This window comes from Quercus robur, chromosome 6 (genome assembly GCF_932294415.1).
Source record: "Quercus robur chromosome 6, dhQueRobu3.1, whole genome shotgun sequence".
Classification (NCBI taxonomy): domain Eukaryota; kingdom Viridiplantae; phylum Streptophyta; class Magnoliopsida; order Fagales; family Fagaceae; genus Quercus; species Quercus robur.
Window position 1 is genome coordinate 35,919,896 of NC_065539.1, and position 12,545 is coordinate 35,932,440.

The following is a 12,545-nucleotide window of genomic DNA, read 5'->3' on the forward strand; positions in this document are numbered from 1 at the left end:
CTCTTCAACCATCTAGATCCCTTTAAGTGGACGGGACTCCTCCTCGATAGATTTAGCTTGATCATTATGAGGAGCAGCCTCCTCGTCACCTTGAGGGTAGGGAGTGGTATCATCTGCAAAAAGCTCATCAGTGCCTTCAAAGTCTACAGGATGGGCTGGGGTCTGGCCTTCGATATCAATGGTGATGTAAGATAAGTCCAGATCCGGGAAGGAGGCCTTGACCTGACGGAGGTAGTCATCGAAGCCGTCGGCAAAGGAAGGAGGCCTTGACCTGACGGAGGTAGTCATCGAAGCCGTCGGCAAAGGAACTACCTAGCTCGGCTAAAAGAGTGTCAGAGTCACGATATTCCTTTATCGCGTCCTCAGCCTGACGAAGCTGCTTTTTGGACTTAGACATTTCATCTTACTTGTCCTTGAGCACTTTTTTCGGTGCCTCTGTTTGCGCCTTCATCTCGTCCAGGAATTTTTTCATCATATCAAGCTTGTTTTCCTAGATGACCTTCCAGGATTTCAGCTCCCTCAACTCTGCCTCCATCGCCTTCGCCTTCGCCCTCACACGATCCACCACCGTCTCTTGAGACAAGCAACGGTCCATTAGGCCCTTCATCATGAGCACCCCCTACAGAAATCAGAAACAAGGGTTAGAAAAATGAAGAAACAACATGACTTATGGAAAAAGAGGACGAATATATACTTGTGCCAGACTGAAAAGATTCGTCTCCCCCATAGCCTCAGTGGCATGGTTGCCCAGGTCCTCATAGTTGTCGCCTTTAATAATGGACGAAAATTGTTTAAGGGCGTACTATGGGTCTTTGCGGAAGAGGACGGGGCATTTCTTGGTGACGGGACCTTGACTTGCCATCAAGCCCTTCCCCTTCCCAGGACTAGACGAAGGAGGCAGCTTGCTTGCATCAGCAATCTCCCTGATAGCTAACCTTGCTGCCACCTTAGGCCTTTTGGGCAAATGGTTAGTCTTATCCGACAGCTTCCTCTTTATGGACGGGCTTGACCCCTTCGGGGGAATGCCTCCCTCCTGTTTCTTTTGTGTAGTAGTCTGCTACTTGATGTAAGCCCTCCTTTTACTGTCTTCCATTTCTGCATAAAGATGGATGGAAAGAGGGAGTTAGGTAAACTACTAAAAATTAAAAAGAAAACAAATATTGAGCAACAGACTTACGTCGGTGCACTTGACTATTGTGGCGACAAGTAGCTGCGATAGGTTCGGGACCCTCACAATACCAATGGATGGAGTCCAAAGTAACCAGCTTTGCCCACGTTCTGTCCAATAACTTAATCCTAAAGATCTGCTCCAAGAAATTCCATTGCTCAAGAGTAACCTCTGTGCAATCACAAGCTGCAATAAGAGACAATTAGGATATCAAATAAAACAAGTGATTGAAAATGAAACTTAAGATGGATGGACACCTACTAGATGGGGGTATTATACCCCAAGTTTTGTCCATAGGCATGTACCCTTGATTGTCAGGGTGACACATCCAATCGTCCCCTTGAATGAAAAAGTACTGACTCTTCCAGTTTCTGTTTGAGTTGGGGGTCTCGCACACTAGCCTAAGTGACAGCCTCCTTGGTAGGAAATCATACATGCCCCTAGGCTAGACAATCTCAGATGGATGGTAGCAGTGAAAGAACTCCTCCACTGTCATTTTGCACGCCTCATTAGTTAAGACTCCATATAAGACTTCCGCGCCAAGGAAGACTTTCCAAGCATTCGGAGAGATTCAGTCCCAGGTATTGAAGGAGACGACAGTGAAGAGCACTTAAAGGGAATCTAAGTCCCACTTTCAACATCTGATCATACACTCCAACGTCTTCAACATCCTGGTAGTGGCACTTTTCGAATTTGAATGGCAGATGGATTGGGATGTTGATAGGAATCTGGTATTTTTCCCTAAGAGTGTTGATAGTAGAATTAAAATTGTTTACCGTCCACAACAAAAGAAGGATAAACCGCCTAAAACCATCAGGACCTATGACGGATTGGATGGGGGGTTCAACACTGCCTATATCTTCTTCGTCGTTTGAATCACCTTCAAATCCATCCACATCCAAGTCCTTATCCTCCTACGCAGAAGGTGAGTTGGCAGATGGAACCCTTTCATCATAGAAGGTGCCAAGGTCATCCTGACCTGACAGATACACCTCATCGTAGCCCGCTCCTTCGCGGACACACACGATTGTTCACTCGACTCCTTACTAGACATCTGTCACCTACACATGACATATAAAACCCTAAGACTGTATAGGTCTACATAGGTGACAGGCATACAATATTTAACTAAACAAAAAGAGAGTTCAGCATAAGGCAAAGGATACTTACAATTGAATGATACAAAAAGGCGACGGAAAAGGTGTGGCGGACAGTCACACTAAGCAGATGGTATGTTGATTTCTGGTAGGAAACAATAGCACTCTAACACTGGAAATTTTTTGTGAAAAGTAAAAATGAAGGGGAAAAGCGACATATATATAGAGGAAATGACACGGAAGACGAATGGACGCTTTGGTCCGAGTGATCAACCACTAAAAAGGTGCCACGTGCCCCTCTTACATTAATGATCGTAGGCTAGCCTGTCCATTAAGGCGCATTTCCCAAAGGTTAAGTTAGACCGTCACTCCATGTGTCCGTTTGTAAAAATTGGGCAATGAACCCATAGAGTGAGGGGGCAACTGGAGAGGATAAAATTGAGGTAGACATACCCATTCAGTAAGGCCAGCCCTAGGCAATGGTACTAAGGAAATGGACGGTCAAAGCATACGAACAAAATAATGGATGAAGCAGATTATCTTCCGGGTGGAGAATAAAAAAGACGGACGAACCCTCCATAGTGGACGGATTCCAACTAAACGGACACGAGGGGGACGGATAGCGAAGCCATGTGGCAACTACATGGCCTAAGTGGTCTCCAAGGAACCCCAAATGGAAATGTCTTGCATCCTACGATTAACCCTAGTCAACGAAATCTCTATATAGGAAGAATCCTACAAAATACGTGTATTTATGAGGATCTTCCCACAAGGAAACATCTTCTTCGCCAAGAAACAAAGGTTGGTTCTATGCTACAATAAAAACCCAAAGCCCTAAAAGAATAAGGTACGCATAATTAACCCCAGCTTTGGCACTCTAGGGTTGTGAACATTCTCTAACTTAACCTTCGGAGGGTATTTGGCTGATACCACACTGGTATTTTCTGTAAGGTTTTCTTCTTCTTTGTCGTGCAAGTTTTGTCTAGATCACGTGAGGACTGTACAGTTTATTGACGATTTTCAGCATCATCATCACCAAGCATATCCTCTTTCACATCAGTTTGTAATTTTTGATAGTAAAATTTATAATAGTGTTAGTATTTTCCAACAACAAAAAAATTATAGATTAATAGAAATCCAACCAAATCATGGCTAAGTAATTAGAAAATGCTAAAACTATTACAAATATTATTATAGAATATTTCAAACTAATATGACAAGATGAGTATGGATGATACCACTTAAATAACATAATAAATGAATGTTTGAATCATTTTCTTCTTCTTCTAATTATTGACACACTAGTTCGTAAGGGATATGCAGTAAAAATTTGTAGCATCTCTAGTTAGCATCACTCAAGTAAATTTGTCATATTAAAAATTAAGAAATAATTGATTTTAAATAAAAATTTATAATACAGAACAATAATTAAATTAATTGTTAATAAATTAAATATTATTAATTGATATTTAAATACATAAAAGGCCCATAAAAGTTTTTCGCATTAGTCCTCAAATTGTGTTCAGTCCACCATGTGAGGAAAAAAAAAGCTTCTGCACTTTGAAGCCATGGTTACGGAAATTTGAAACTAAGCAGTTATTGGACGGTGTAAAAGTCCTATAGTTTGTGTGCTATTTAAAGACTATACGAATGAGAATGTATTATGTGACGTGCTTTTATCTTTTATCTTTTGAAAGCACCTTGATTTTCCTTTTGAGTCGTTCGTTATGGCTGTATCCTGTATGACTTTGATTAGCCAATAGACCGGCATTTATAAGACATTCCTAACGTTATTCTCAAGTCTCATTTATCATATTAATGGATTCAATTCCTTTTCCAAAAAAATAAAATAAATTGATTCAATTCCTAAAACAAGACGAAGTTTAGGGGGTGTTTCGTAGCCTTCTTGTATGAGCTAGGCACACTTTCTTCAAATCTGCAATTATATGAAATGCTTGTTACAATGGGAAGAACATTTTTCTTTTAGAGCTTACTACTACTAAAGAGAAATAATCAAAGTGGTAACTTAGGAACAGACCTAGAATTTTAAGTTAGCGAGTATCGGAGTATAAAAAATAAAAAAATAAAAAAATAAAAAACCTCTAAATAGGCATCCATATAGTATTAAAAAATTATGAATACTCAAAATCGTAGTTTTTTTTTTTTTATCAGCAAAATTGTTGTTTCTAAATACATTAAGATGTAATTAGTTACCAACAAAGACAAAAACAAAAACAAAATAGTGTTTTTTTTAATACTAGGTTGGCTAGGTTTTTTTTTTTTTTTTTTTTTTTTTTTTTTTTTTTTTTTTTTTTTTGAAGTTAGAGCATTCATAGTGGTGATGCTAAAAATTTTAGCTTTTAGCACTTTAAAAAACTGCTTTATTTATTTTACCACCTCACTTTACAATACATCTAATATCATATGTTCTATTTTTTTTTTATCACTTCATTTAAAATAATATAAACAACTCATTAAAATAATAAAGGAAGAGAGAGAATTTGAGTTTTTTAATTGAAGAAAGAGATATAATCTTAATAAAATATTGTATTTCATTTTTAACAACTTGTTACAGTCAACTAGTATTTATACCAATTTATTGTTATTACAAAAAAATTTAGCTTTATTTTATCCAATAACACATGATTTTTTTATTCTTTGATGGTAATATATATATATATATATATTTTTTGTGTGTGTGTGTGGCTAAAATACAATTATCATTGTGAATGTTTTTATTGTTTTTGTTAAGTTTTTGGGTTGGATAGTTGATATTTGGGTGAGGCTAGCTAGGCTTATTGAGGAGAAGGGGCCTAAAGTTTTAGAAGGGGAACATGAATTTGGAACATGCTTTAGGCCCCTTCTCTTCAATAAGCCTAGCTAGCCTCACCCAAATATCAACTATCCAACCCAAAGTTTGGAACATGTTTTTGCTTGGGTGAGGCTAGTTAGGCTTATTGAGGAGAAGGGGCTTATTATTAAGTGTTCAAGGATTTGCAATATGCAATTATTAGCGGGTAGAGAATAAAGTATAGTGCCAATGCATGGCACTAGGACTATTGGACCATATAAGTAGAAACACAAAGAGGGAAAAATAAAGTTTTAACCTACTCATGGTATAAAGTGACGCTTGATTGTATTTTACTTCATGTTGTAATAATACTATTTCATTTTTTCAAGAACCATGTAGTTCAACTAAAATCTCTTGATGTTTACATCAAAGATGAACAATGTGCAAATCCTTCCACCCCAATTATCAAATCATAAAATAAAATAAAATAATAATGCTTCATTTTTATACTATCATGGAATTATACAACTTGGAAATTTGTATTGTGATAGATAAAACTTTTTAATTTCTTTTTAACTATAATAACCAAAATTAATAATTTTTTTTTGGACTTTTTACGATTGACTTCCAATACAGATGTCTTATAAATTTGTTACTTTCAAAAATAGGATAATAGTTAAAGTAGTCATCTTACTAATAAAGTTTTTAAAAATAATATGGATAAAAATGTATTTGTCTAAGATTCTTATCCATTGAGCCATTGTGAACGCCTCAAGTAGAACTCAATGACTAAGAAAACAAAGGAGTCAGAAGATGAGTTTGTGGGATAGACTACCCCCAAGACCAGCTGGGAAGACATCTTGATAGGGAAATGTGATTCTTGAAACATGTTTCCTAAATTTACAAGAGTAGTGATCATAAACCTAAATCTAGGCCACTTATGAAAACAAGCCCTAAAATCTCACCCACTAGTGCACCACAAGTTTCCTTTATTGATACTTCATTTTGTTTGGTCTCGATTAATTAAGCCCATAAAATTTAAAAAAAAAAAAATTGTTTAATTTTTTTTATACCTTCAGATCAAAGGAATTGAAAAAAAAAATTAAGTTAATTTGACCCAATAGAATGTCAAATTAACGAAATTCAAGAACTAAGACCTAAATTGACCAAAATACCCCTCATTGATCAAACCTTGATCGACGATCAAATCGACAAGAACAAATCATCCGACCACCAAATTCTATCATATCACACCAAAATACATCTCCCACAACATGTTTCCTAACATTCATTGAGTTTTACCATAGGAAACCAAAATTTGACCGAAAGTTGACAAAACATTAGCTAATTCAACCAACATAAATTCATGCTCATATAAAATGTTAAGTAATTTCCTTTAAAATAATTACTTGCAAGCCCACATTGGACGTAAAGCGAGAAAGGTATTGAAAATTATCCAAATACATGGCTATTTTTGGATAAAGTGACATAAAACTTGATCATGATTAATCAAGGTTAAATCTCAATTAAATCGCAATCAAACAACCTTGGCTTGGTGCAAGGTGTCATTGAAAAGGTCTTGTGACTCGATTTGGTAAGTTCAAATCACAAAAATTCCACTCAAACAAAAAGAATTTGAGAAAATACCAAAGTGGAAATTTTTGGCCAAAAACTTGAGTTCGATGCTACTTTCCCAAACTTCTAGCTTATCAAATTGAAAAGAAAGGCTACAAAGTTGGTATCTTTAGAAAGAAGATGTCACAAGCTTTCCAACAACACTTTGTTTGAGTTAAATAGAGGTCAAATAGGCCTAAAAGTATGTTTGCAAGGATGGAAAAAAATATCATGCCAAACCCACAAAATTTGGTCCAAATCATGTTGGGGCAGAGGTTGACCCAAAAGAGGGGGGGGGGGGGGGGGGGGGGGGGAGAGGGAAAGGGGGCAGCTACGGCCCCTAACCTGCCCCAGAATTTGTATATGATAGTATAATACTAGAGTTTGATGTTAAAAAGCCTAATTGCCCCCTACACATATTAGAAAGCATGTTACTTTTAAGAGAAAAAAACAGTCACCATACTAGTTTTTGTCTTTTCCTAGCGGGGCCACTTAAATAGTTAAATTCACTATTATAGAATTTATTTGCTTATCACAGGGTCACAGTATATAGTGCAAACTACAAACTACAAACTAGTATTTTTTAGACATAAAAAAGGTCAATGATGAAAAAATTGAAATCACCTTCTTTTTGTGTGTAGAGCATTAAAAAAAATCTATTTTATGTTCTTTCCATTCAGGATGTAAACCAAAATATATGATTTAAATTTATTTAATGATCCACATGTATGAGGTGATGTGCTAATTTGAGAAATGTTGTGAAATTGCAGTGAATTTTGATTGTGTACTTGATATGACTCATATTTTCTTCTAATTTTTCATAGTTTCATACTCTTTCTATAAATCTAAATTTTAACTACTAAAACAAATAAAGAAACATATGCTTAATTCTACAAATTTTTTTAAAAGAATTCAAGGCACTAAAACATTAACGCAACTTTATAGGTATATTATTATATTCTTAACACTCCTACATTAATTTATTTTCTCAATTTATTTTAATTTCAACATTATGTATTTAGATTATTTTATTATTATTATTTACTATAATTTGATTATTATTATTTTTTATTTGAATGATATGAAATATATATATATATATATACATACATGTAGTTAATTGAGCTTAGTGGTTTCTATGACTTTTTGAAATCAATCAAGTATCCGGATGGCTATGCAACCAACATATGAAGGTGAGCGAATGCAAAAAATGGTAGATTATCTGGTTTGAAAAGCCACGACTGTCATGTGCTACTACAACGAATTTTTCCAATTAGGTTGCGAGGGTTTGCACATAAAGACATTAGTATTGTATTGTTTGAGTTGGGCCGCTTCTTTCAAGACTTATACTTAAGGACCCTAAAGCGGAGTGAATTGGAGAAACTAGAAGAACATATAGTTCTTATACTATGCAAGCTTGAGAGGTTCTTTCCTCTAACATTCTTTGATGTTATGGTCCACCTTGCTGTTCACTTGCCTCGAGAAGCAATTCTAGGAGGCCTGGTACAATATCGGTGGATGTACCCAATTGAAAGGTAATTAGATCCTTTGATGCATCCATCAATTGCATCTTTTCCATTTTTTCCTCATAGGTACCTTGGGAAATTGAAAAGATACGTTTCCAACCGAGCTCAACCAGAAGGTTCAATTGCAGAGGCTTACATTCTCAAAGAATGTATTAACAACTGGTCTTTGTATATTGATGGGATCGAAACTGTGCATAATCGAAGAGAAAGAAATAAAGATTTTGGTGAATCTAGCGAAGGATTGATAGTTTTTTCATAGACTACCTGACCTATAAGTGGTAGGCGGAATGATGGCAACTTGTCTCGTGCATTGCTTGATACTGCTTATTAGTATTTGTTGTACAATAGTCCTGAGCTAGAACCTTATTTAAAGTATGTAATTTCATATGCATGTATTGTTTGATCAAGTTTTGAATATTATCTACAATGCTTAGTTGAAAATAAATCATCTTATTTTTAACAATGAACACAAAAGCACATTACATAATCCTACTGGAAAAGCCATAACTCAAATCTAATGACAAGAGTTTCCCAAGTGGTTCAGAGAACGTGTAAGACATTTGAAATTTAATCACACACTAATAAAAATTAAACATTTAAATAGTTTCTTCATTGCTTATTACTAATTAATATTACTTGTTGTGTGTCATTATAGATGAATAGATTGAAAGTTAACGAGTCACCAAAAGCTACTAAACAGTTATGGTCATTAGCAAATCATCCTAAGCCGTATGTGAAGGAGTACACAGTTTATATGGTCAATGGTGTAAATTTTCATACAAGGAACCTAGACAATCGTCGTGTAACCCAAAACAGTGGTGTATGTACCGAAGGGGACCATGAGGGAGAAATGCACAACTTCTATGGTCATGTGTGCAAAATTTGGGAATTACAGTATGTGTTTCGCCATAAAGTTGTTATATTCCAATGTGAATAGCACAATACTAGTACCAATGGTCGAAGGAGAACGATAAGAATCGATGCAAACTGCACAAGCATTGATGTTACAAGTCAGTGGTATGAAAATGACCATTTTATACTTCCAAGTCAAGCGAGTCAAGTTTTCTACCTTCAAGATACCAAATTGGATGAACCTTGGAAAATTGTGCAATCCATCCAACATAAAGGAGTGTTTGATGTCCCAGAAGTCAGGGTGGAGAATCCAATGATAATACAGAAGATAGTGATGCATTCCAACAAGAAGCGATTGTTGATGTTGTCTTTATCAATGTTAAGGACAATATTATTGAGTATTGTATGGGTGCTGTTGAAACTGAGGTTGTTCTTGAAGGTGGAACTTCTGGAGATGCTAATTAAAATGAAGAGTATGACATACCTGATGTTGATCTTGATATGGATTGTGATATGTAGATTCATAACAATTATCTTAAATGTTGTGTGCTTGTCTTAAAGTTTTATACTTGTCTAAGTAGAAATTTTTATTGAGATGTTTTGTACTTATCTTAAACTTGATATGGATATTAATGTGGTCATTCGTTGTGTTGAGTTAGTAGCAATTGTGTTCAAATTTAGCACTTGTGAATTGCTTGATATGGATAATGGTGTGGACTATGATAAGTAAAGTTAGTAGTAATTGTTATTGAAATGTTTTGTACTTATCTTGAACTTGATATGAATATTGAAGTAGTCATTTGTTGTGTTAAGTTAGTAGCAATTATGTTCAAATTTAGTACTTGTGAATTGCTTAATACGGATAATAGTGTGGACTATGATATGTAAAGTTAGTAGTAATTGTTATTGAGATGTTTTGTACTTATCTTGAACTTGATATGGATATTCATGTGGTCATTTGTTGTGTTGAGTTAGTAGTAATTGTGTTCAAATTTTGCATTTGTGAATTGCTTGATATGGATAATGGTGTGGACTACGATGTTAAGTTAGTAGCAATTGTACTTATCTTTCATATCAATACATAGTTTCAAAAAATGCCCAAAAAGGCCAAATACACTCATAATATACTGAGGTATGAGATGGCAAGATTGGATAGAATGAGGCAAAACCAAGAGAGAATTGATGCTTTGGGATTGAAGCACATCTTAACTTCTCTAAAGAATTCTGCTCAGTCCAATTATGCAAAAGGGAAAAGAAATAAAGCTAGTGTTGTGGTAGATGATGATTATGTACCACCTATTGGTGACGATGACAATGATGATGAGTCATCTAATTCTTTAATCCATAAGGTACAATAGATGTTCCATAGGGTACAATAAATGATAATAACTTTGTTGTTCCATTATCTGTAATGACTTTGTTGTTCCATTATATGTATGTTAATTACAAATGGCACTATGATGACTTACACACTCGCGAGGTGAGGCATCTATCCCGGTGGTCCAATCTACAGAAACACCTTCTGAAGAAAATCCGCCCGCCCAAAGTTCTTCTAGTGTGAAGGCTACCGACGCATTAACTAGCACGACTAGTAATTACATAGAACATACTTAATTACAACTGTACCCTGTCTTTACTATTGAGATTATACTTCACTTAATGTACATGGAATGTATAATTTTTTAACACTGATAATGTTTAAATAGGATCTACTAGCAGAAATACCCGTGGAACTACATGTGGTATAGTAATACAAGCACTTGTTGAAAAAAAGTGGTAAGCTGCCAGTACGTATAACTGTAGAGTATGATGCTCTTGTTGGGAAGAATACGTGCAAGTTTGTCAATCAAATTGGCGTATAAGTGCAAAGTAATTTGTCTAGTTACAATGTGAAAAATTGGAAAAGTGTTAATGCTGCTACTAGAGATGTGGTGCTTCAAAATATCGCAGTAAATTTACATTAATAACGTCTAACTCGTCTTTGTTATCACTTAGCATATTAAATTCATATAATACATATTCTTATAATACATATACACTTCATTTTACAGGATTAGTTTAAGCTACAAGGAGATTCCAACTTGGTAACGAAAACATTAAATACAAAATGTGGAAGATTATTGAGTTCCAGCTCCAACAAGTTGCATCAGGCTTATAAAAAGCTGGTACAATCTCATGGTACTGACTATGCAAGAAGCCACCCCCAAAAGAATGTCACACTTGAGTAGTGGACTGAACTCATTGATGGGAGATGGACCAATGAGGAATGGCTGATAAATTATTTATGCGTATATTATTATTATCCAATGTTTACCATATTATGTTGTCAAATGATTAGATTAATACTTAGATGAAGTAAATGTATACTGTTTTATTCGTGATCTAATAAATATCTTGAATGTTCTTTATTAGAAAAAATCAAGAAATAACTCTAAAAATAGAAAGAAAACTTCAGGCAAATATAGATGCGGGACAAAGGCACTTGTTGTTAGGGTTGATGAGGAGGTGCGTGTTTTTTCATTTTCTTAAACCTTAATATATTACATGTTGTGATTAATTAATTATATCTATCTAACACTCAAATGTTAATTAATCAGACAAATAATAATGGCGGTCAAGTTCCTGAATTGGCAAAAATCTTCAAAGATGTTCATTTCAATCCAAATACAAATATGTGGATACACCATGAGGATGAAGCAACATATGTATGTGTATCATTCCATCCCTATCATGTTTGTAAAGCTATAACATATGTAGTATTAATGTTGTGATTGTTTATTTCTTTCTCTCTTTCAAATGATAGGAAAGTATTCTCAAAGTGCAAGAGGATCATTGTCAAGATCCTAATGCAATTCCCCTTACACAAGAGGAGATCTCAAATTTAGTTTTTAAGAAGTCTGGTATTGTAAAAGGACTTGGCATGAGACTTTCCTCTTCTCTAGTAACCACCGCCTCATCTAGTTCCTTGGTGGAGTATATCCAACAGCTAGAAAATGAGATAATTAAGCTCAAAGAGGCAAGAGCTAGGGACCAAGAGGCGCGAGCTAAGCAAGAAGAGGTCCAAAAGAATATTCTTAACTTTTTGAGGAGTAAGGGTTATGATGACGCTCTTACCTATGGGGGTGGTTCATCTTCAAGTTAAAACACTTATTAGTTAATACTTTATTTTAGCAATTGACTTGCACTACATGTGACTACTTTTTTTGATGCATTATTTTAAATTAATTGTATTATATTACACTTGAAAATCTATATTTGCTTTCTACAACTTATACATTAGGAGTTGTGATTTTAATTCATCGGTGTGGCTACTCTTAATGTATTGTTAGAAATGTTTCTTATAACATAGTTAATGTATTTACTTTAGATTTTAATGTAGTATTGTTTTTATATTTGTGCAAATTTCTTATTGGTGGCTTTTAGGAGACTTACTTTTGGCATTACTTGAAAACATATGAGGACATCTTCCGTTAGTTCTAATTATATTATGCTACACT

At 34.9% G+C, this 12,545-nt stretch overlaps 1 protein-coding gene across 1 annotated transcript; it reads left to right on the top strand.

Annotated features, from left to right (window-relative positions):
- The first annotated feature begins 10,142 nt into the window (after positions 1-10,142).
- On the top strand, positions 10,143-12,190 carry LOC126690136 (uncharacterized). Its single transcript, XM_050385269.1, has 3 exons — positions 10,143-10,397; positions 11,646-11,753; positions 11,852-12,190. The coding sequence occupies exons 1-3, from the start codon at positions 10,143-10,145 to the stop codon at positions 12,188-12,190; spliced, it is 702 nt and encodes a 233-aa protein (XP_050241226.1).
- Positions 12,191-12,545: the final 355 nt, after the last annotated feature.